This window comes from Asterias rubens, chromosome 1 (genome assembly GCF_902459465.1).
Source record: "Asterias rubens chromosome 1, eAstRub1.3, whole genome shotgun sequence".
In the NCBI taxonomy this organism is placed as follows: Eukaryota; Metazoa; Echinodermata; class Asteroidea; order Forcipulatida; family Asteriidae; genus Asterias; species Asterias rubens.
This window is the reverse complement of record NC_047062.1, coordinates 16,696,029-16,721,171: the sequence shown is the minus strand read 5'-3', so window position 1 is coordinate 16,721,171 and position 25,143 is coordinate 16,696,029. Positions and strand designations below refer to the sequence as shown.

General features: G+C 37.8%; 1 protein-coding gene across 1 annotated transcript in view; it reads left to right on the top strand.

Annotated features, from left to right (window-relative positions):
* Positions 1 to 25,143, top strand: part of LOC117296238 (protein phosphatase 1 regulatory subunit 37-like) — a 60,944-nt gene that overhangs the window by 19,823 nt on the left and 15,978 nt on the right. The window contains exons 3-5 of the mRNA XM_033779096.1: positions 570 to 615; positions 4,710 to 4,810; positions 19,216 to 19,335. Of these exons, the coding sequence (XP_033634987.1) occupies positions 570 to 615; positions 4,710 to 4,810; positions 19,216 to 19,335 (267 nt within the window). The remainder of the gene's footprint in view (positions 1 to 569; positions 616 to 4,709; positions 4,811 to 19,215; positions 19,336 to 25,143) is intronic.

Sequence of the window (25,143 nt, the reverse complement as noted above, 5' to 3'; positions counted from 1 at the left end):
TAATAGTAATAGTAATAATATGAAACATTTATATAGCGCTCTACGGAGAACAGAGCGCTTTACATGAGATTTACATGAGATTACATAGGATTTTGGGGGTTGAACAAAGAATTGACTAGAGTGGGATTCGAACCAACGACCTCCGGATTAACGTGCCGGCGCTCTACCAACTGAGCTATCTAGCCCTATATTGGCGGTGTCCCTATTTTGTCAATATCTTTGTTCGGGGGTGCCAGCCAGAAGCCATTTCTCACAATGTTTTATACCTACCATCAACCTCTCCCCATTACTTGTCACCAAGAAAGGCTTTATGCTAATAATTATTTTGAGTAATAGTGTCCAGTGCCTTTAAAAGGGTGCCATGGCGTAATCTGCAACAAACAATACCAGAAAACACTGGGGCAAACCTCTTCTCTTAATAATAAGTGTACTGCATTTTTTTCATGCATTACACAACACCTATTGCTCTATGTCCATCAAGAGGACAAAATAAAAACAATTATTTCAAATTCTAATTTCCTTCCTAAAAAAATCTAATAATGCATATTTATTATGTTATTTTTCTTCAGAATATAAAAGATTTCTCCAAAAGAACAGAATGCTTCAGTCTCAAAGGTAAGTCATTGTGTGAATGAGTTTCTGTGAACTAGTTTCCCCGACATAAAAAGAAACACGTTGCCTTGGATCGGGCGAGTTGGTCTATAAAAAACGTTTGTAACTGTTTTTTATAAAAGGTGTATGGTTGAAAAGATGTTTTAAAAGTAGAATACATTGATCCACACCAGTTTGCCTCGAATTTGCGTGGTTTTCCTTTTACTTTGCGAACTAACATGGTCGGCCATTTATGGGAGTCAAAAAGTTTACTCCCATAAATGGCCGACCGTGTTAGTCGACGAGGTAAAAGGAAAACTGTGCAATTTCGTGGCAAGTTTGTGTGGATCATTGTATTCTACTTTTACAGCATCTTTCTACCCATATGCATTTTATAACAAATAGTTCCAAACGCTTTTCAAAGACCAACTCGACCGCTCCAAGGCAACGTGTTCCTTTAAATGTCTTTATGGTTTATTGAATGATATTTTTGATGGTCCCCTGGCATTCATCAGTATTGAGAACTGTGGTTCTGATTTGATTCATTATACTGTCATTAAATTAAACCTTGAAGAAAAATAGAATAGGGGAAACTTGATAATTAGAGATAACATGCTCAGATAGTGTTCCTTCTGTTATTTTAAAACCCATTTAACAATCTAGGGCTCAATGTCACAAAAGACCTAAGATTAATTTTATGATGTTTTTTCTGTCTTAATTTCAAAACAAAGTGTGATGTCACAACACAAAGCACCATGATAATATTGACAACTCATCTTTAAAGATGAAACTTACTGTTTTGTGAAATCAAACCTCAACTCATGCATTCATAACTACTCATTAGATCAGCCATAGAGCAAGGGTTCACCACAAAATGGCAATGTTCGAGTCTCGCAGACATTCCAAAATTGGGACCCATGATTTTGTTATTTTTACCTGTTTAAAGCAACACTGTTACAGTGGACCACCAAGGTTCCCAAAATGTTTTGAACACGGTACGAGACTTGGGCGATCTTTTCCATGCGAAGCCATTGCTAGGCAAGTTATTATATACTGATGTCCCCAACCATAAGGTACATGTTGTCATGAATGATAGATACTTGGTGCTGTGGTTGCCATGTGTGTAATAATTGGTCTGCCATGTGTAAATCCAAATGCATTCGGACATTCAATGCACATGTCTGTATGGTAAAGCTCTCTCTAAATGATTGCTGTGCAGATGAAATTTGGTAAATGAGGCAATATTTAATGCTGGCTTGCTTGGAAGTTACTAGCCTGCGGCTTAGGAAGTTAAGTTGAATTCATGAAGCTGTTAACTGCTGAGAAAACTTTTGTGCCTGCTTTTGCAGAAAGAATTGTGTGCAAGCGAATTGTTTTGTGTAAATGATGAAGAAGATTTTACAGCTTGTGTGCAGGTATAAAAATGTTATACTTGCATTGAAAGACAAATTTGTGTGTAATTAAAAGTCAGAAACGAAAGATTGATTGACAACCGGTGTGCGTGTTCAATATGTTCAATATTGAAAATTGCTTCACTCATTGTGTCAAAACATATCCGGAACATTGGGGCTTCGGAACATTGGGGCTTCGGAACATTGGGGCGTCGGCACATTCGGGTGACAGAACATTTGGGTGTCGGAACATTGGGGTGATGGAACATAGGGGTGTCAGAACTTATGGGTGTGAGAACTAGGGGTGTCGGAACATGGGTGTGCAACTGTAATTACATAGATTGATTAAAGTCACCTGGAAGTGGTATTTTTTCAAAATAAAGCTTTTGTCACTAATATGTGTTTTGATGAGGGGAATGTGAATAAACAGTTAACTAACGTTTTAAAAAATCAGTTCTTGTGTTATTTACAAATTTAAGAGTAGACCCCTACCCGAGAGGGCGCTGTTCGTGATGTCAATCGAGGCAGACTTTGCCTGTAATGCGTAGAGTAAACACAATTGCATAGTACATGAACGGACCAAGTCGTGAGTTTGTACGTTTCAAAAAAAAATTGACGTCACAAAAGGGGTAGGCGGAGTCAGCCCCCCAAACAACTTTACATATTTTTTTAACATATAAATCGTGACAAACAATTACTAAAAAAATTGTTTTATTGTTCGTAAGCATATACTCTTATGTTTGAAAGAAAACAAATTCTATTTCCAGGTGACTTTAATGGATTTTATTTGGCCTTCAGAAATGATGTACATGTACACCACAAGTTGCATATTCCCAATTGATACATGTGTCAAAAATAAATCACTGGATCGAGGACACAATCATAGTGTTCACTAGATATGCGTGTAGTTCCCATAGTGGCAATTTTTTACGGGCAACATGGGTTTTTGCTTTGAGCTACATTAAGCGTTCAAATTTTGTGTGGGCATCCAAGTTCTTCACCCACTATTTATGCAAGGAATTTGATTTAAAAACTCTGATAATAAATAATAATAAAAAAAACAACGTTTTACCGACCATTTATACAAGGAATTTGATAAGAAATTTACCACCAAAAAAAATAATGTTTTCCGGACCATTTATATAAGGAATTTGATTAAACTCTGATAAGAAAAAAAGAAAAGAAAAAAAACAAAACATTTTGGACTTGGTTGCGCTGTGCATTTGTGCGTTCACAAATATACCCATCACTGTCTGTAAAGATGGCTGACGTTGCACTGTGTGATGTCAATCAAGTGTGAACTGTCTGTACTACAAAAACATATCATACCTCATGGGTTGATTATCTTTTTTTCTACTCAAAGGAGCACTTTAGAAAATTATACTCATAAGTGATAGCTTATCTTGGTGTACAAACAAACACATCCTTGTGTGCCCAAAAGACGAGCGTGGAGGCACTACACCCTTACAGGCACAAAAAGTACCCTTTTATCCAGTAATAAAGGAGTAATAAAATGGCTCCTGAAAAAAAAAAAATGTGGCATTGCTGTTACATTTCTGTTGCTAGAATTGCCCCAAAGAAATGTTTTCCCATTCCCATGCAGAATTTTACTTTCTTATGATGACTTTCAAACTTTCACTTCTAGTTTTCAGGAAACGCAGTTTTGCATATTAATTTCTTAGCCCCATTGTCTGGTAGCTTTTCGTTACGTCCTTTTTCTACGCACACAACAAAATATTGTGTAATTTCTTACTGCCAGTATCAGCTCAATGCTGCTCAATGTTCCTGATATGTTTCCTGTAGGACTGCCTGAAAGGACCCATGGGAAAACATGAGTCAGGCGAAAACAAAAAGCACAGCGCTTAATGGGCGACACACGCTCTTATCAATTTATCTTCCAACATATCAGATAAATTGACAGACAATCGGAAGTGTAGTGGACCTCTGTAAATACAGTGCGCGCGTGTCAAATTGAAGGGGGAATTTGAAGACTTTATTCATTTTATTTCCACTCCAAATTAGACCTGTCAATAGACTCTGGCTGGCTAATAGCCTCACAGCACTGAAAAAAATGTACAGAACATGTCAATCTAATTTTCACCGTGTGTTTGTTTTCCCCCACTTTTTCAAGGGATTGTAGCTGTATAAAAAGGTATAATTTGTTGTAATTTGGGGTTGAATAAAGATCGCGTTTTTCTTTATTCAACCAGTTTCCCTTGTGGTTTATAACCTGATACTTAAAGTATATTTGAAGTATAATTTTCACCATAAATATCAACAACTGTCTGTCATTATAAATTAATTTAATCATCAGATGACTTACTCATTTATTTTATTACTCCCAAAGTGAGTTTTTTAATTAGAGGATTTGACATCATTTATAATAGAAACCCTTTTTTAGCTGAAGTTTACCTGCAATTTGACAGATTGCTGCAATTTGTAACTTAAAAACTGAGGTATACTTAGATACATGGGCCCCATTTCATAGAGCTGCTTAAGCAAAAAGAAATTAAAGCAAAGATGACAGGTTACCAACCACATACAGTACATGTGAGGTGGTATTTTGGCTGGTGAGCATAATTTTGTTGTGCTTAGCTACTTGTTGTTGCTTTTATAAGCAGTTCTTTTTGGCCCTGATGATGAGTTCCCCTCTACTTGCAGACAATTATTAATCTTCATTTAATGCCATGTCATAAACGTTCCCGATTTTCCCGGTTATTCCTCCAGGTGACAAAGTGGATATTCGAGTTGTAGAAACCCTGGAGGAAGTGTTCAAGCGAGTCCAGTTCAACACCGTGGACATGGAGGCAGCGAGCTTAGACGATGAGGTAACATAATCACTCCCTTACATCATACAGGTCACAAAACGATGCAGTCATTCTGCATGCATGATGATGTGTGCTGTAAGTTCCACTAGGATGAGCAGTACTTTGGACCAGACTTAAAGGCACTGGACACCTTTTGTAGACCAGTATTCTCACTAGTTGGTGTATCCCAACATGCATAAAATCTGACTCGATTGGTCATTGAAATTGCAAGAGAATGATGACAGAAAATACACCCTTGTTGCACAAATTTGTGTTCTTTCAGGATTTTTAAAAAGGCTTCAGGCCTGAAGTCTTTTAAATATTTGAGTGAGAAATAACCTCTTTCTCAAAAACTACGCTATTTCAGAGAGCTGTTTCTCACAGTGTTTTATATACTGTCAATAGATCTCCATTGCTTGTTACCAAGTAAGTTTTCATGCTTAAACTGATTTGGAGTAATTACCAATGGTGTCCAGTGCCTTTAAAAGGGATGGTTGAAGCTGTTTGTAGGGACATGAAAGACTCTCTTGGTTCGTTTGTGAGACAAATAAGCTTTGCATTGATTTCGGCATCTTTGGAGAATCGATGCAAAACATTTTCTTCTCATGCAGCAATGAGTTTGACCTTTTGACTGGGGCAAACATTCTTCTTTGAAATATACTGACGTATTTGTTTTTGATGTCCGATGATACGTGATGTGAAACTTGATTCAAATGTGTGTTCACATTTTGAGAGTAAATGGGTTAAGTCTTAAGGGAACACGTTGCCTTGGATCGGTCGAGTTGGTCTTTGAAAATCGTTTGAAACCATTTGTTACGAAATGTATATGGTTAGATAGACAATTTAAAAGTAGAAAACAATGATCCACACAAAATTGCCTCAAAATTGCACGGTTTTCCTTTGACGTTGTGAACAAACACGGTTGGCCATTTGTGGAGTTACAAAACAAAATTTTGACTCCATACAATGGCCAACCGTGCATGCTACATTGATCTGTTTTAATTCCCTTGACAAATAATTAAGTGAGACTGGATTCAAAAGTAAATATTAATGAAAAAATTGAAACTTTCCATTGTGAAAATACAATCTAGTAATATTTGCAGAAAAAACATAAAATGGTTCTTCTTTACCGGTTCATTTCAGAACCCGCCCAACTGAAAGAAAGCACATATATTTTTGTTTATTAATCACTGCATGATGATCTGCATGCATTGGAACCAACAATTCATGTAATTGCCAGTCCTATATGATCTCTTTACCGAACAAACAAATCCACAGAATAACCTTTTGCAAAATGTAGCAATCCTTTACTTGGTCTCTTTAAAGGTTCCGTGTCTAGAATTACACCAGGCTCGCCGAGTGCCAGTGGATAATTTTTAAGTGTGGAAAAACATGTCTGGGAAATTCTCGGCTTAAATTGGAAAGGATTTCAAGTATTTCTTGCAGGGACGAGTTATTAGGATCTTTTTGAGATGAATGAAACTGTTATCTGGCTAGAGAAGTTAGGATTACATCATAAAACCATGATTCTTGACCCGTTTTCTTCAATATTGGTTGTGTGGGTGGTGTGGGAAAGCTGGAATTCCATCCATCCACGTGGAAGTTCGCATATGTAGTTGAATCTGTTATCCTTCACTTACGTTCAGCAGAATTCCTTTTCTTGTTCTGCTGAAATGTTAACTGGTTGTATTTGGCGTGGGTTACAGTGATATGTGTGTGTTGGAAAACCTGCGCAGCATACTTGTGATTAGTGATACTAATAGATAACTGCGGTTTCAACTGCAGTGATTTCTTCATCGGCATCTTTTACAGGCATGGAGTTTCATCTTTGAGAGGGCAAGGGCAATTTTTATTTTCCAAAGGGCACTTCCGTTGGAAAATTGTTGAGTCTATTTACAAACTTTTTTTAAGGAGTACCAAGCCATGGGGCAACAGAGGCCATGGCAGTGCTTTCTTCATTTGCATCTTTACAGGCCGGTATTTCATCTATGAGAGGGCAAGGACATTTCCATTTTCCAAAGGGCACTTACGTTGGAAAGTCTTCAAGTCTATGTGAACACATTTTTAAGGGGGGTACCAAGGCCAAGACCAGGGGCAACAGACTGGCCTCCGTGACCCCCAATGTAATGTCAGACCTCCCTCTTGCCCTGCGGTGTGCAGCATATGCTCCCCATCACTGGTACCATCACCAGTGCCGTAATTATTATTATTGTTGTAAGGTCGGTAGTATTGGATCTTACCTAAATCTCAGGCCGAGTCCCGTTGGGCCTGTCGTTATACTGGAGAGCTAGAATATAGACTACTACACAGGATGACTGGTGGGCAACGGACTGCCGATGGCCAGGCCACGGGGTGCTGCCCAGCCACCGGTCACGCCCGACTGGTTTATTGCTCAATCAATAACATCATCAATAACATCATCACAACACTATCATGATCATCTTCAACAGTCTTCCTCCACTCCTTGCACTGTAGTTCGTTAACATTTCTTGATTACATATAATTTCATGCTACAGAAGCTTGGTGCACTAATTGTTGTCATCGGGAAACTGGTGACCTACATGTACATGTAGAGCACACTTGTTGAAACCTTGAGGGGGCATAAAAAACAACCTGTCTCTTTTCAAATCTAATGCTTCTTTATGCAAAGGATTAAAAACGTGGCGCACACAAAATAATTACAGCAATATCTATTTCCAGCCAGCCCAGATTGGACTCCTTCATTGCATGCATCGCAACAGAGCCCAGGGGCTGAAATGCACAAAGGGCTCTAAGATTGATCTTAAAGTGCATATATATCAATCTTAATTACTGAAATGCGGGTCTGTGATTTATTTTGTGGAACAATGTCACCCGCCATGGATATATTTGATCTTGCTGGACCCATCAAAAGTGTATAAAGACATGAAGAATTATTTTATACATGAAATTTCAGCTTCTTAAATCAGGTAAAAATATGGAAAAAATATGAGTTGAATTTCATTTGCATTGTAGAAAATCTACTAAAGAAAAAGCCTCAACATCTTGGTGATGAAGTAATTGTTCTCTATTGAGCATCTAACATAGTTCCACCTGCAAATAGGCCCCATGCAAATAACAATTCTCACATTGTGAATCTTGAAGATGTAAAGCCGAAGAAGAAGCGGCAATCACACAGCACGACCCTTTGCAATCTCTCCCTGAATTACAGGCACCCATACTGTGTAATTACAAATAAAATTCCCCTCAAAAACGGCAACCCGATACAGCCATAGATTACACAGAGACACAGAAGCATCTACATACAGAATATCTGCGGGGCAATTACTGCAGGTTTAGAGATGAGACAATTTGCGCCCTTTCCAGGAGTCCTTGGGCATGAACAGGTGTATCATTAATTACAAGTCATGTCTCCTTCGTCTAGTACCCCGTCCCCTTGTACATGGAGGTGTTACGGGAATGCATTGATGTGCTTACCTTTTTTTCTTCTTTTCCTTTTCTTTATTAAATGAAAATTTAAAACAACATCCTCTTAGAAAAACTGTGCAAGGGTCAAAACATCAGTCCATTTTATTTTTATTTTGCAAAACAAAGATTGTTTTACATGATTTGTTAAAGTCTCCATAAAATGCACATATGGAAGATCATTATAGTACAATTTGTGCCCGCATGAAGTCTCAACAGCTGTTGCTCTTTTGCAAACATTATGTTGTCACTGAAGGTGAAAATAATTAAACGTCAAAGTCTCCCAATACTGTATACACTGTAAATCCCTGTAGGTTTCGTCAATGTGTTGATAAATATGCAGGTCATAATGTAAGGGTGATTATATGCTTGTCTTTATTGGCTGTCTTTGCTCTATGGTTGTACCAAGTGCGTATGCGACTGTACTGGTATTGGAATGAACCCTTTTCATAAAATATCCTAATTACATTCACGCATGCATACAGACCCTATTGGTTGGCAAACACCATAGAGTTGTGCACTAAGCAGACACACAATCGCGTCTGCGTCATGCACCCGTTATCCATGTACAAAACAGCACGATGTTCCCTCATTTTTGCCAACCAAAGTGTTAGTGCACATGGGCTATGTGCAATTTGTTTCATGAAAAGGGCCCATTGGTTTATTCCTATTCCACTCGTGGCACACAGGTCAAACTACTAGAATAATACAATGTACAATAAAAATTGTACGTTTAAAAATTGATAGTACATGTTCATGTACCACAATTTATCTCAAACTTCAAAAGGACTCTTCTAAAGGGAAACAACTGTGGTGCAATGGCTTTTGGGATTGAAATAGTTGTGTTTGTCTCTAAAAGTGATAAAAATAGCACACCAACAAGGGATTAATCTACATACGCCTCTCTTAATACTTATGCATGACGTCATAATTCTTACCCAAAATGAGGCTATGGGCGCACGTTTCCCATCACTTGCAGTGGCTGCGCCCATCACCTCGTTTTTTGAGTTAGCATTGTGACGTACCTCATGCATAAATATTACGAGAGGCGTATAGTAGCAATTGCAAACTGTCTAGTCATGTGCCAGCCGCCATGCATCAGGGTTCAATGAGGTGAATCGGGTTACATTGTACTATTATCAGGATGGCAAGATAAATGTTTAATTGTTTACCTTATCAGGGTTTGCCCTTTAAAGGCAGTGTCCACTATTGGTAATTGTCAAAGACCAGTCTGCTCACTTGATGTCTCCACATACATGATTGTATGCACAAAATAACAAACCTTTGAAAAATTGAACTCAATTGGTCGTCGAAGTTGCGAGATAATAATGGAAGAAAAAACACGCTTGTCTCACAAAGTTGTGTGCTTTCAGATGCTTGATTTCGGGACCTCAAAATCTAATTCTGAGGTCTCAAAATAAAATTTGTGGAAAAATTACTTCTTTCTCGAAAACTACGTTACTTCAGAGGGAGCTGTTTCTCACAATGTTTTATACTATCAACAGCTCTCTATTGCTTCTTACCAAAAATTAGTAAATTCTTATGCTTACAATTATTTTGAGTGAATACCAATAGTGTTCGCTGCCTTTAACTAGCCAGTGGGGCAAGTTGATCTGAGCCCAACTTCATGGCTTTGCTTACCCTAAGCAAAAAATATGCGCTTACGTCAACGTCAAGATGCTCATACTAAGTATAGGTAGGGACTGAGAACCAAATCCACAATAATTGGGTGCACACGCACACTCTTCACTGAAGAAATTATGCGTCCCACGCACCAACGAGGTTGAAGGCATATCTTAGCCTTTGCATTCAGGGAACAACACTTTAGATGACATACTTCATGAATAATGCATGGTTTTATTAGCATTTTTCAAAACATTCTTTAGATTAAGAACAGGTGGTTGAAATGCCTGATTTTGCAAGATAAAGCCACCTAAATAAAATAAGATACATCCAGTGAAAATAAAGGATGGCGGAGACATTTTAAAAGGCAGGTGTTTTGGGGGGAAACTTGTGTCCCCAATCGTCTCGTCTTCGTTTTGTTACCCAGGGGGAATCCCCTGTTAAGTCCGGTCTATACTTCCTGTGAATGAGAAGCAAATTTTGACGTGGCACGGGGTGTTTCAAACAAATGTTTCGCAGAAGTTGAACTGTACTGTTGCGAATTATTCATTGCGATTTGTGACGTCAAAATTTGTATCGCATTTGCAGGAAGTATGAACCGGGCTTCAGGCTGCCGGGCTTTACTTGGCATTTGGACCAAATGCTCATGCCACAGTGACTTCAATCATAATTTATGTACCGGGTGGAGACAGTTAATGTAAAACCATATAATTGTTTTTAATACTAATTGATTTTATTTTAAGGGGTGTTTGGTAAAGTTTGTTAATGTTTTATTTACTATACAAGAAGTTAACAGTTTCTTGATAGTTCTGTTTCATTTTACAGTGAAGTACATGTACTGACTCAATAAGATGCTGTATGGAATTAGCCCAGTCTTCATTTCATGTCCTGTGGGTTGGGAGGGGGATGTTACTTTTATAACTACCTCGTGACTATTTTATGCTATTTGTATGCTGTACAAACTTTTTACCATGACAAACATGATGTGATTGGAGCGGAATTTGAACCTTGTCTTCCTGATTTTATCATACATGTAATGTAGGTGGTGTCGCAGGTTAAAATTCCACTAGAGTAAACTTTTGCTTTGTTCAGCACAAAATTTGTTACAAATTTATTCAGTCATTTTCCCTTGTGGTTATTACTTTAATGATGTCAGCAAGTAGGAAAAAGAAAGAAGCACGATGCTTTGTCTTTTTCCTTTTATAATAGACAGGACATTGAGCAATGGACAAACCAACAAAGCAAAATGACAGCAGAGACCTAAAATAGTTTTACAAGTTTGAAGGTGACCTTATAATACTTTGAGCTCACCGTGTATTCAACATTATATCCCAAGGTTTATCTATTTTGCTTATCGAGTGTCGATGCATGTCCATCCAAACACCAAATTATGCATCTAAATGAATTGAAACCTAATGGGTGATGAAGTATTAGCATGATTAAAAAGTAAAGAAGAACATTAGAATTAACCTGTGCCATCCGCCATTTTTCAATTGAGCTTGGAGACCTAATGATATCTCATTATAACTTAGGTCACTCAGCGTTAGATACAGAGTCGCATCCATAGCTAAGGAGACGCTTGTTTTAAGTACATCTCATGGATTACCCACAGGACAGAGTCTGGACTCCTGGGCTAGCTTTTAAGTGTTTGTATGAGAGAGCTTGATACGCTCAGATGCTTTGTCGATATTTATTTCGTCTTCGTGGCTTGTCTGCGAGGGATGGAGGGAGAAGTAGATTTTAGGAATTGGTTTGGCCGGAGAGGAGATGATTAATGTGTTATATTAAGTTTGATAGGAAGGTATACTTGTCTTTAAGATGTGGGTCACATCAAACAGGGTCATGAATATTGACATTTCTCATCATCCAAGACACTGATTGTTTAGAGATGCTAGGTCCGATTTTTCGCCAATTTGTATAGATTCAAGAAATTATACAGATGATATTGTTCTTTTTGTAGTCTGATTTCCAATTTGTTTTTACTTGGGTGAAAATCAGAGAATCAGAGATTTGTGACGGTAATTAAAAGGCCTGAAAAGGCTATAGTATTAAGACCTACACTCGTGTAGGTCAAAATTTGACACTGTCATCAGACTGGCTTTCACTGTACACATACAATTGTTTACCACAGGCACACCTAAGGCACACAATTCTATGCAACAAGGGTGTTTTTTCTTCATTTTTTTCCTTCCAATTTCGAAGACCCAATGTTTGATTGAAGTTGAAGTTGAAGCCAACATTTTCACAGGTTGGTCAATTTTGGGCCATGTCACAGGTCGGAGCCAATTTACGGGCAACCAGTTCCAGGCAATCTCCAAGAAGAAAAGGCATTACCATTTGATTGTAAAAAAATTCTTTTGTAGATCGTAAGACAATACTTTAAAATTGACTCATGTGCTACCAAAGTGGTACCGTAGCATGCACTGCAGTTGGTTGCCTGCAAAAGTTGCCTCGTGTGACAAGGCCCTAAGAATAAACCAACCGTGACAATTACCAAAAGTATGCCATGCCTTTAACCCGATGACAGTAACGTTGATACAACCTCATTCAATGTAATCTATACAGATGACTGTTTACCTGCATGTATGTAGGAACATGGTAAAGTGCATTTTCATTAGATGCTCCCAAGTAGGACATTTAATTGAAATGAAGAACGACCTACAACTTCAGTGCTAAAAAAAAACTTCATTCAAAACACCATTTTTGAAGTGCTTCTAAGGAACTATATACAGTGTCGATTGATCGAAATGCTGTCTTTTCCCATTCACGGTGCCATCTCTCTCCAGTAGCAATTTCAATCACTCCCTTGTTGTGTATCCATTTCTTCTTTCGGTCATCTGCCTTTTGGTGGGCAAGTCTTCGTATTTCTACTTAAAACGTTGTCTCTTTCATTACGACGCTTCTAGTTCTAGCGTTTCTCACACAGCAGCGCCATCAACCACCTCATTGAGAACATTGTTGTTCTTGTTATCCAAACCAAATATTTCTCTAGATGCATCCCTGGAGGTGAGGCAGACTGTATTCCCATCATAATACGGTGTTGTGGAACTGTCTAGCTCTCCTGTGACACGTTAGATATAGTACTAGGATGAATTACTGCAGTGCAGTTATTGTAGTTAAAGGCAAAGTATACTCTCTAGTTTTTGGAACCGTTTGATTGCTTTATTTCTATATAAATGTAGATACATCAAAGTAACCTGTGAAATGTTTTTGAGATACATGTATCGCCCAAAAATCCTTAGCAAATATGCCCATGCAGGAAAAACAGTCCCTAATAGGACCACACTTTCTGGGAATTTTTTTTACTGGCAGGATGGAGCTATAACTGGCAGTGAATGCTTCTCAGATTCAAATTTTGGGGCATAAAAACTGAGACATTTTTTTAAAAGAAAGCTGCTGTAGTGTAGGCTTATAACCAAAAGTTTTTTATTGCCACTAATTTTAAGAATGATTACTAAAACGTAGTATACCTTCCCTTTAGCTCAATGTTACCAAAGTGAGATTGGATGGAGAGAAACAAGCCTGGTTCCTATTAAAGCGCTATTTGAGCGCTTAGAGACTTTCTTTTGGAGGTGTTAGGCGCTATAGAAATGCAGTTGTTATTATTATTATTATTATTATTATTATTATTATTAAAAGAACGAGAAATAGAATTGATGGTGTGATTATGCAGGATTCCAAGCCAAAGTTGCCCGGACGAAATTAAAGTTGAATCAAGGTTTGTTTTCTGCGCCTTATATATGCCAAGTGCCCTATATGCAGGAAATGGCAGTAAATAGCTCTTGTAAACCATCAGAGAAAAGCTCTTCCTTGAGAAATTTTGAAGAGCTCGGTGTAGAATTTTAAATGGCACCAACAACATTAGACTGGGCCCCTGTCTTCATCCGCAAGAATCAAGACAGGTCGCTGCCGCTAGATCCAGTGATTCCCGTTGGATACAATACACGTGCAGTGACATAGATGCCCAAATAGTCACTGCTTTCAAGTCCACAATGGAATTTGACTGCGTATCTATATGTGAAACGACAGAGGTCAGAGGTCAAACTACATGTCGGTTTTTGGCCGCTCTCTGGCGTTGTTCACGAGCCTCGAAGAATGACGTCAGACGTTCAGGCTACAACAACATGACCTGATAATTGACCGAATTTTGACCACATGAGGGCGCTTTCAATGGAAAATTTCCTTATATCACAATTACAGTATTATATCTTATTTTGACTGTCTATTTGTTGTTTTCTTGCATCAATTACCAATAATAAAAAAAAATACCAATGGTGTAAAATAAATAAATGTTGTTTTTCATCGCGTTCAATTTTGATCACACACGCCCTCATCATGGGGTCAGAAAATACTGCGAACAAATTGGCAATTCGCCGAATTGCCAATTTGAGATTCAGAATTGAACATTCTAAAAGGCTACCTCTGTTGATCTCAACATGAGTTAAATTAATGATAAAACATCTGTTGGGATTGGGTGACATTTGCAAGGCATTTTGTCAAACACTGATTTTCATTTCCATCACATGTCATGCACATGTGGTGTATGCACTAGGCATAACAACATGTACATGTAGAGTATACTATAGAACTTTTCGCAAATACCCATTGCGCAAGTGCTAACTGTTGAATGAGGTGCAGGCTGGTCTAGCTGGCGATCAACTTGATCGCTAGCTAGACCAGCATGCAGCTCATTCCACGCCTAACACACCTGTACTGTTCGTGTACAGATAATAAGACGTACTATTGATAACATCAAATGCCTTCTCTTCATTAAAAAAAAAAAAGCAGTACACAACAATGAATCACTAATTCCCTTTTTGATTTTTTTTGATAATATTTCATGGGAACAAAAATGTTCATCTATAATGCAAAATTCAAGATGAGTTTCAAACTGTTTCTTAATCATTATCATCTCTGCCCAGACGTATATTTTTGGGTGTATACATGTAGCTTTTCTGGGGGTGTTTACGCTTATTTAAACATCTCATCATTTCTCCTGACCCGAGTGTGTGGCGAGTACAAAAGGATTCCCATCGGCGCATTGATCGCTTAGGGAGAGCTTTCAGTACTCCTTGGTGCTGTGTACCGGTGGGTTTTGTACATACATGTAATTACTTCAATGCCCGCAGTATCTGACTACATGTTGATCAGCCGTATATTAAGGAGGATGCCTCTTCTTATTATTGCCTTGATCGAATTCTTCTGCATTCCTTTATGTATGCTACACCTCCTCTAGGAATTCAACCCTGTCTATCTGATTATCTGTCATGGTTAAAGACACTGGACACTATTGGTAATTGTCAATGACCAGTCTTTTCACTTGGTGTATCTCAACATATGCGTAAAATAACAAACCTGTGAAAATTTGAGCTCGATTGGCCGTCAGAGTTGTGAGATAATAATTAAAGGAAATTCACCCTTGTCACACGAAGTTGTGTGCTTTCAGATGCTTGATTTCGAGACCTCAAATTCTAAATCTGAGGTCTCGAAATCAAATTCGTGGAAAATTACTTCTTTCTCGTAAACTACGTCACTTTAGAGGGAGCCGTTTCTCACAATGTTCTATACTATCAACCTCTCCCCATTACTCGTTACCAAGTAAGGTTTTATGCTGATAATTATTTTGAGTAATTACCAATAGTGTCCACTGCCTTTAATGTGCATTCTCCCCATTACCTTACGACAGCTTGCTCATCCATTGAATCAATCGAAGACTCAAGCATTTTCACTATATTTATCCAAAGATTTTCTCCGTAATATTGATGCAGTTGCCCTGTTTTCATGATAGAAATATGATTTAAAGATAATTGTATGTTCATAAAAGACTCTGCTTACATGTAGGGTCGAAACGTCAGGCGTTAAATTATTTATACACATTTTTTTTGCATTTATACCTATAGGTCTTTTTGGGTTGTTATAGACCAATATTGGCTATTATTTTGTAATTCGTATATGACCATTGAGCATGATTTTATTGTATTTTGATATTTAATTTTAAATATCTAATGCTCCTGCCAGTATGCATGTGGTGTAGATTCTCCTTATATTATAAAAGCACAATTTCAAGGCTACTTTGTGATGTTGCTCGACTATTATTAAATGAAAAATCATGAAGGAATGATAATTGAAATCAACGTTATCTTAAGGTCCCACAGGCTTGTGTAATACTCGAATCAAATTAAAGTAGGTATTTCTTCATGAGGGATCGGTCTCGTTGTCATATCAAGAACAATCCAAAATGTGTGCGTAATTTACAAGTCAACCACTAAAGCGTTATGAGCTGACCGACTATTTCAAATTACCATAGGGTCGGACACGCAACATTGAGATTTTATAACTCAAACATCACTGCGACTAAACCTAGAACATGTCTTTATGGGTATTAAGTATAAATCATTCTGTCGATACTCAGTAGAATATAAAAGAATTTTATCGGACTCAAAGTCAACTTTTAAACTTATTATTTTGGGTTCAAGATGTTACATGGTATTATCTGTGCAAAATTAGAGCCCTTGTATTAAGACACATTTAATGATAATTGTTTCTTTGACAATGCAACCATTGAATTTGGCACACAGAGCATGTCAGAGCATGACAAATATTTGGCTGTTGGGCCATCGCAGATGATTCTCCATTGAAAAAAATGCAGTTAGGCCAGGTCCGAAACTGCAACTTCTACTAGAGCTACAGCTAGATTGCGCGGGTCTGGCTATTCTTCAACACTGGCAGACATCCTGATCTAGCCGTACATGTAGCTGTTGCCGAAGTTTCGGATACAGCCTTAACCTCACAAGCACTTTTCAAATTTTAAAAATGGCTGTCAATGTACCTCGTTATTTTACCTATAATTTTTCAATGGACAAATCTACGATGTCCCCTACAGGCAAATTTCGTTCTCATGACAAGCTCTGAGTGCCAATTTCCATGCTTTTATCTTCAAATGCACAAATACATCGCCTATCGGCCATACTATTATAAATGTTCAAGGGATACTCTAGCCAGTGACAGTGACCTAGGTGAATACATGCCACTTTTGCTCAGCGACACACTCTTTATTTATATAAAGTAATGTATGCAGGGGCCTAATGGGAACCAATTATATCTGTTCGGGCATGCTCTTGGGTAAGAAATTAATGAACAAAAAATGTCGGTCCCAAAATGGTAGACCATTGGCAGATAGTAGATGCTTGTGACACCATTGCAATGGGTCTATATAATGTTTTTCTGTAATGTTAAAAATATTATATATATTTTCTTATGCTATGTAATTTTAAACGCAATTCAGCCTTTGGCTGCCAAGTTTGAATGTTTTTTAATAAACCAATAATAATAATAACATCTGTGTATGGTTCTCATCATGGGTAGGGCCTACACATTTTTGTTACGATGACACTATTATTGGAAATATTAAAATATTTAATTTATTATTGATAAGTTGTAATCGACCAGCTTAAATGGCATATTTTTTCTGACTCAGGGCTTATTGATCAGCGTTATAAATAAATAATATCAAGTTAATGTTATAATTATGATCTGTTTCTTTGTTCAATCCCAAATCATTGTGTACATATAATATTATAAACTCTTGGCACAGGCACTTTACTTTAAGATGCTTCTTTCCTAATTCATGTAAGTTTTCATCAAACCCTAACAAGCTTATAATCCGATTGGGGGTGGGGTCTCAGGTTCGTAGCTACTTAAAGTCTCAATCACTCAAATTTCTTTCAGAACTACGCTTGTAAAAACCTACACAAATCCACCTTGTCATTTTTCCTCATAATGTAGAGATGAATGGCTCAAGATTTCCCACGATCGGAGTTAATGAAGTTCTTGTATCAGTGGAGTCGTCTGGCTGATTTGCACCTGTATTAATGAATTGATTGGTTCATAACCAACGTCATTTAACAGGAAGCCTCTGGATAGCAGTCAGCCATTGGTGTCTAGATGAGGGTGGTACTTTGTCTTCCAGACAGCTTAGTAATCAAACCCCGACACTAAGTGTCACTTTGATTAAATTCTTCCATTCAATTTTGGTCTTGCAATCCATTCTGTACCGAGACTCTCATTGATTTGGCTTTCTTGATGTAAGTGTTTATATTATATACAGTTCTTGTTGAGACTGCTATTGAGACTTCTCGATGCTTGTAACGAGTACATGTAGGCCTATGTGTTTAGTAATAATACCGGGTTCTTATACGAGCCCACACTGTACATAGTAGCTGTTTTGGTACAACATTATCCCTGTTTGTCTGGCATGCTTAGACAATTCCTCAAACATTCTCAACTCCCTGTGAACCATACAACAACTAGCTGGTTCAGGTACATTAACTTCAAGTACATTTGACTGCATTCAGTAACTAATGTATGATATGGTACATTATCAATCAATAACATACATAATGTCAGATAATCCCCCATCACTCATTTATGGCGTTAATGGTAACAAGTAATCAGTCGCACCACTGTCTGTACACTACAACAATAGAACTACACCAGAATCATTATTTTTTTGGCACAGAGTTTTTTTGGCGGTTATGACAATGAGTAGCGGTTAATGTAATTAGAAATTAGTCATAACACTGTCTGCACACTACAACAAAAGAACTGCACTGGGAACTAGTTTCAACACAAGTTGTTAAATACTATATCGGTTATGATATAAATTAGAAACTAGTCGTACTACTGTCTGTCCTCTACAACAAGAAATGAGTTTGACATTTGATTAATAGTTTTTTAAAAATTTTGTATACATAATGCATTTTTATCTTGTTCACCTTGTGCAAAGATTTGTTTCTTCGATTTGATTTGTATCCCTCGGCAGCTTTAAACGACATCCCCACCTGTGTGAAATCCCCTCCTTCACTCAGACATCGAGAGCTTGTCACAAGGAGGAAATCTCCTGTCCTGCAACTGATCCCCTCTCTTCACGGTTAGACATCAACTAGGCTTTTAGTCCATCCCACGCTGGCCTAGTGCCTGAGAAATTGTTCTCTCTTTACTGTTTGATTTGAGTTTGGGGTCATGTTAAGGTTTCAAGTAGCATCTCGAAGACTGTTCAAGGTTTTCAAAAAGTTGTTGGTCGTAGAGAGAGTACTGCTTTTGAAGACCTCCTCTCACCCCAAAGTAGTACTTGTTATGAATGCTTTGTTTTTCATAGTTGATGCACACTATTTAAGTCACACCATTTAACATATCTTTTTTAAAGTCAGACATGGTCTCCTTCGACCCCTCCCCCATCATATTTGTCACTTTACAAGTGTCAGTGAAGCTACTGAAATGCACCCATTGTTCAGTTTAAAGCTATTGGTTTGGGAATATACTAATGACAACATTGTTCCATCTTTTTATCTGTTTTGCAGGCTGCTGCTGCACTATTTGACATGATGGAATTCTATGAATCGGCCATCAGGTTGGTGATTGCATCCAACAGGTCCATCGGTGCCAGGGGCTGGCAAGCTGCATCCCGGCTACTCAAAAGGGTAAATAACTGACTCCTGTAGGACACAACCCTGTAAAAAAAAAAAAATAAATAACCAGAGACACACTCCTACCTAGGTCACCTGTAAGACACCACTATTGACAGACACACCCCTATTAAATACACCCCCTATTACATCCCTAACCCTTTATTCTGTCACTAAACACACCCATACCACACCCTAAAAAAAGACACCCCTGGCAGACATCCCCTCACAAACAAACCCCTTACCTTTGGTGCAAACTGGAAGTAAAAAAGAAAAACTTTTCAAAAGCCATAATTTAAGGTTGAAAAAAATCTTGTCACCAACTTCATTTAATCAATATTTGTTTACATCATTCATGAACACCTTGTTTTTGTAATAAAAAAAAACCTGAATCCTACTCATGAAACCACACAAAACATTGTATTTTGGATGTTCTGATTATCTGCGTTACAAAATTTTGCCTTGTATTAGCTTTCACATAAAGTATGACCCGGGCCCATGTGTACTTTCACAGTATATTTCCTTTGCTCTCATCTTTCAAAAGTCCCATTTGTCTTCACTTCCGAGTGACATTTATCAACTTGTTTGCACTGTCCAAAAATGAGCCTCACAAGACATATAGTCGTGCAAACAGTGGTTAGACAAGCACTCCGCTGTATTTTCCACCCAGTTTGCTTGGCACACTTACATGTATTAAAGTGACACGTACATGTAGTCTCCGCACAAGTCTGAACATGCTCTACGGTTTTCAGCACACATTGTGTTTGGATCAGGGACAATTAATGCTAGCCTCTCTCTAGCGACTGCTTCTCGGTGAGGACTGGTCTTGAGAGGGTGTAACAAGGGAGGCATCCTTGACATGCTGATCCTGATGTAAGACATAGTACTCCACTGCGATAAGGAGTTAGCAGAAGTATTAAAGTAAAGACTCTAGTGCCACCGATCTGACACCTGAAATCTTGAGATGGGAATCAAGGAGTAATCGTGTGGGATCTAGACTTTAAGCCTTCATTACAGTTTGAGGGTTGGAAAGCATCACTTGTAACACATCCTGTACAATGAATGCATATCAGGCACATTAGTATGTATCGTGAGCTGACTTTGTGTAGTTTTTGCAAAATAGGTTGTTGTTGTAGCCTTTATGTATGTCAGGAGTACTGATAAAATAAAACAAAAAGAGATGTCTGTTTTCGAAAGAAGCGGATATACTTCTTGAGATACTTGGCTTCTAAAAATAGAAAATTGGTGGATTGGTTGAGTGTTGTCCTCAATCAAAGACTTGGTCCCTTACTCCCCACCCCATCTCCTCTCACCACTGCAGCATATTGTGCCACAGCACCTTGTAAACCATTGATGATGCTATATAAAAGGAGTGCTATATTCAAACGTAGTCCCAAATACCTTGCAGCAAAATACTGTATGTTTAAGCGGCTTGAGCGTCACTGAGTGACATATATGCGTGCTGTATCAGAAGCCACTGTTATTATTATGAAGAAAGTATGTTGGACTTCATCAACAAGTTCTTAGATTTGTTGTCATTTCTCCATACTTTCTCCTTAATAAGTCATTTATGTTTATAAATGCATAAAGAAATGGCATGTTTTTAACGCAAACATATAAAAGAACTACTGTAGGAGCAGTGGAAAATGAGTTCACTGTTGGAACTCATTTTGACTGTGGGTAAATTTCTCATGTAAACACAACCAGTTACTCCTAAGCCCACACTCTATCTCCTAAACTAATCTCATAAATTGCCGGCTCGCTCCTGTTACAGAGCATACTTACGGCAAGATTACGTGTCTACAGGGTTTTTTTTTTGAGGCAGATCCCTTCGCACGAGCGTTGAAAAACGATGAGGGCTTTACTGCAACTCGCTATTTGACGAGTCTTTGGTGCTGGGCTTAGTCTCTATTACTTCACATCCTGTGTGGAGCAGACCTGAGTCAATAGAGCAGGGTCGTCAACAACCATTGCTCATTCTTCTGTATAGTTGTCTCATGCTGCTCGATCGTGTTTCGGCTAATATTTTGGCCATTTACTGGTACATTTCTTGTTCAAATTATTATATTAAAATAATATGCTTTTGACTGCTGAAGGTTCGTGAGCAGTTTTAAATAAAGGGGAATTTTGTTTTTACTTGTTTCTCCCTGGGGGCATGTTTGAAAATATTGTTTGCTTAAATTGAATTAAACAATTGTTTTGTTGAAAGCTGTGCACACAAGTGTTTTCAACTGTACTGTCTTCTCAAAGGAAAAAACATACTTTTCGAAATGACATCGAAAGTCTCTGTTACCAACAGATAACTTCTGTACAGGTCCCTAAAGCTTTTTGTAAAATCCTTTTAAACGGCCAATAAAGGATGATCTCATTATTTTAACTATTACCTTTTTATGGCCAAATAGACATCGTACATAGATACCGGTTAATAACCATTTTACTCTAAAAATGTGCATTTAGTAATAAATAAATCAAGTCAAAAATGCACCCGGCCGTGCGGCTTTTTCAGCCGAGAGTCAAAAACGGCTTAACTATTATAATGACCCCTTGACGCCAGTGAAGATTTTCCCCTAATTGGGTTTGAACACAGTTCTCCAGCTATTGCAAACTGAGGGCGCTATTTTCCACATCAAATAGCTGCCACTGATGTCACGATTCCTTTGTCGCGGGGGTTTGTTTGACCCCGCTTTAAATTTGGCTTGGAGCGCTCTGGAGAAAACCCCATTTTTACCATGTTTTAACGTGAGGTAAGAGACTCGTTATACTTTTTTAATGTTTCCTATGGACTGCAGGTATTAGAAAACTGTAATATCTATATATTTAAGATCATCCTTTATTGGCTGTTTAAATTACAACATACCCTGCATCATTTGGGATGCACAGTTGCCTAGATGCTACTTAGGGGGTTTCATTCATTTATTTATTTATTTATTTATTTATTTTCTAATGTATGGAAAAGCTTGACTTGACATAGCGTACATGAAAGTTTAACCACCCCCTAATGCACAACATGTGAAGTGATGAATATTTGATTAAATACTGCCGTCCCTGTAGGATTGCACAGAACCATTGCGATGAATAAAGTTACTTGGAATTTAATCCAGACAGAGTAAAGAATTAAAGATAAGAAAAGATGCAGGGCTGTCATGGTAATCTTCATTCACTATTTTATTTATCATTTCAAGCTTTAAATTACAGTAGAATGGCTGCTGTACCGAACACCGAGCGAAATAATGAACAGTTGGCTAAAATTTCATGCCTTGTCAATATCTGATATTTTGATCAGTTTATATTCAGAAAGGTTAGGTCAGACTGAAATAGGGTTTCCAAGATACAATGACACAATATTAATTTTCATTTGATACTCCCTAATATGCTTTCAACACAATATCAGAGTCACCACTTGGCGGTTTTGTCTTTCAAGAAAAATATTACTCAGATTACCCTTTTTCAAAATGTCAAACCTTTTACGATGTATCCGTTAACAGCCCTGATAATGACTCCTTAAAAAAAAAAAAAACATACTAAACAAAATATTTATTAGACTCCTTCCATTATACTATAAATAAAATATTTATTTGCCGCAAATCAGGAGTTTATGTAAATGGTTCGTTTTTTCCATTGTTGACACTTATCTTAAAGTCAGATTTTTATATTTTTTTCGCATGAAATGTCATGGATTCCCCGACTTTGGGCCAAATTTCATAGAGTTGCTAAGCACAAAAATTTCCATAGCATGAAATTTCTTCCTTGATAAAAACAGGATTACCAACCAAATTTCCATTTTTGCATATTGCTTGTTACTTGTATTCAGCTGTTGTTTGCTTATCCCGAAAATCATGTGGAAATTTGGTTTGTAATCCTGTTTTTATCAAGGAAGAAATTTCATGCTAAGCAAATGTTTATGCTAAGCAGCTCTATGAAATTAGGCCCTGGTGGCATGGTATGATTTAGCTTTTTATTATCATTGAAGCCAAGGAGGTTGGTGCTATAATTGTCTACGATGACATTGTTAATGGGCACGCACAGTCATGATGTCACATAGCAACAAGATTATACACACAAAAAATCAATACATTTAAGCAGTAACTCTGTACCGGGCCGTCCACTATTCGTGTTGCGCCATGTTTGCACATAAATATTCACACCCAATAATCGATCACGCAAGTTGTGCCTAAGATGCACAGAAATTAATTATTATTTAATAAGAACCGCAGAGTAGAAAGTTAAAGGAACATTACAGATTTTGTTTTTAATAACACTGTAACAGTTGCTGGCAGTGTAAGCACTTTATGTAATCCACCACTTACATGAACTGACAAACCTAAAGAAGTTTGAGATCAATCGGCCATCTGGGTCACGAGAAAATAGTGAAAAACGCTTTAAAACATTTTGCATGACTCCGAACAGGAAATTAGTTTTATTTATTTCTCATCAAATATGACATTTCAGACCGAAATATTTCAAGGGATGTTTTCTAGTGTCATCATCATTAGACCAGGAAAGTTCAATGTAAATCTGCGATCTTAGATGATTTATTTTCTTACCAATTCTGTTACGTTCCTTGAAATGTAACAGTTCTGTGTACGTGTATGTGTTCAAACTGCGATTTTCCCCCCACGTTCAATACATGCTAAAGTGTGTGCGGCTGCCATGATGAAATTATATTTGTTTGTAATCAGATTGTAATAACCCCAAGCATTTGTAGCCATCTGTAGTAGTAGCTCTGCACCTTGTAATGTCGTTCACTGTGTTCATCGTGATGAACATAGCAGACTGGTTTTGTACATGTTTGGGGCTCACTTGTCATCTGGGCCCAATTTCATAGCGCCGCTTAGCGGCCAATTTTGTGCTTACTGTGCAATTTCTATTTCATAGCGCTGCTAACCGTAAGCACACGAAAAGGCATGCTAACCTTCCAGTGCTTACCGCACGAAAATAAATGACATCACAACAATGCAAATCCATGGTAAACACGCAATATGGCCGCCCAATTTTTCTGCTAACCTGTGAAATACGCTGAGGCTTAAGCAAATTTGTCTGCTACAGTAAGCATGCAAATTTGCATACCGTTAAGCAGCGATATGAAATTGGGCCCTGTTCTGTCGTGACAAACATTCCCAACCAACCTTGTAGACCTATCTGGAGGAATCGCTAGGTACTACCCGGTCACGTTTACAATTCTCATCGAATGATCTCATAAGAAAATAAAAAAAATTATATGAGAAATCATTTAACATCACAAGGCCGGATGGGCACTTCATAGTACTGAGTTCTTATATAGTGCTTTATCACACCCGATGGGCGTATTAAAGCACTAAGTATTTTTTCCTTGAAGGTATGTGGAGCTATGCTTTGAAGTATGGGACCTATTCCTTTACATAACACCATGTAATGGTTTACAAGGTGCTGTGGCGCAACATGCTGCCGATCAGACCAGGCATTACACAACACGCAGGACCAACACCTTTACGTCCCATCCCAAGGGAGCAGCAATAATGGTTAAGTGTCTTGCTTAAAGACACAAGTGTCAGGAGCGGAAATCGAACCCACACTCTGGTGAACAGAAACGCCATAGCTTGAATCTGACGTTAATATCCGCTCAGCCATGACACACCATAAATTGTATGATAATAATCAGGATTAAACATAATATATTGGCACCTTCTGGGAACTGGCTTTTTCGTTTCTTCTTTCTACTTTAATAAGTCAAGAAATATATAGTTGTCACAATACCTTGAGTCTAGAATTGACTAAAAGGTTAGCTTGTTATCTTAAGAAATACTCATTTAGCCCAAAACATGTGCTGTCCATGTTGACCTCTAA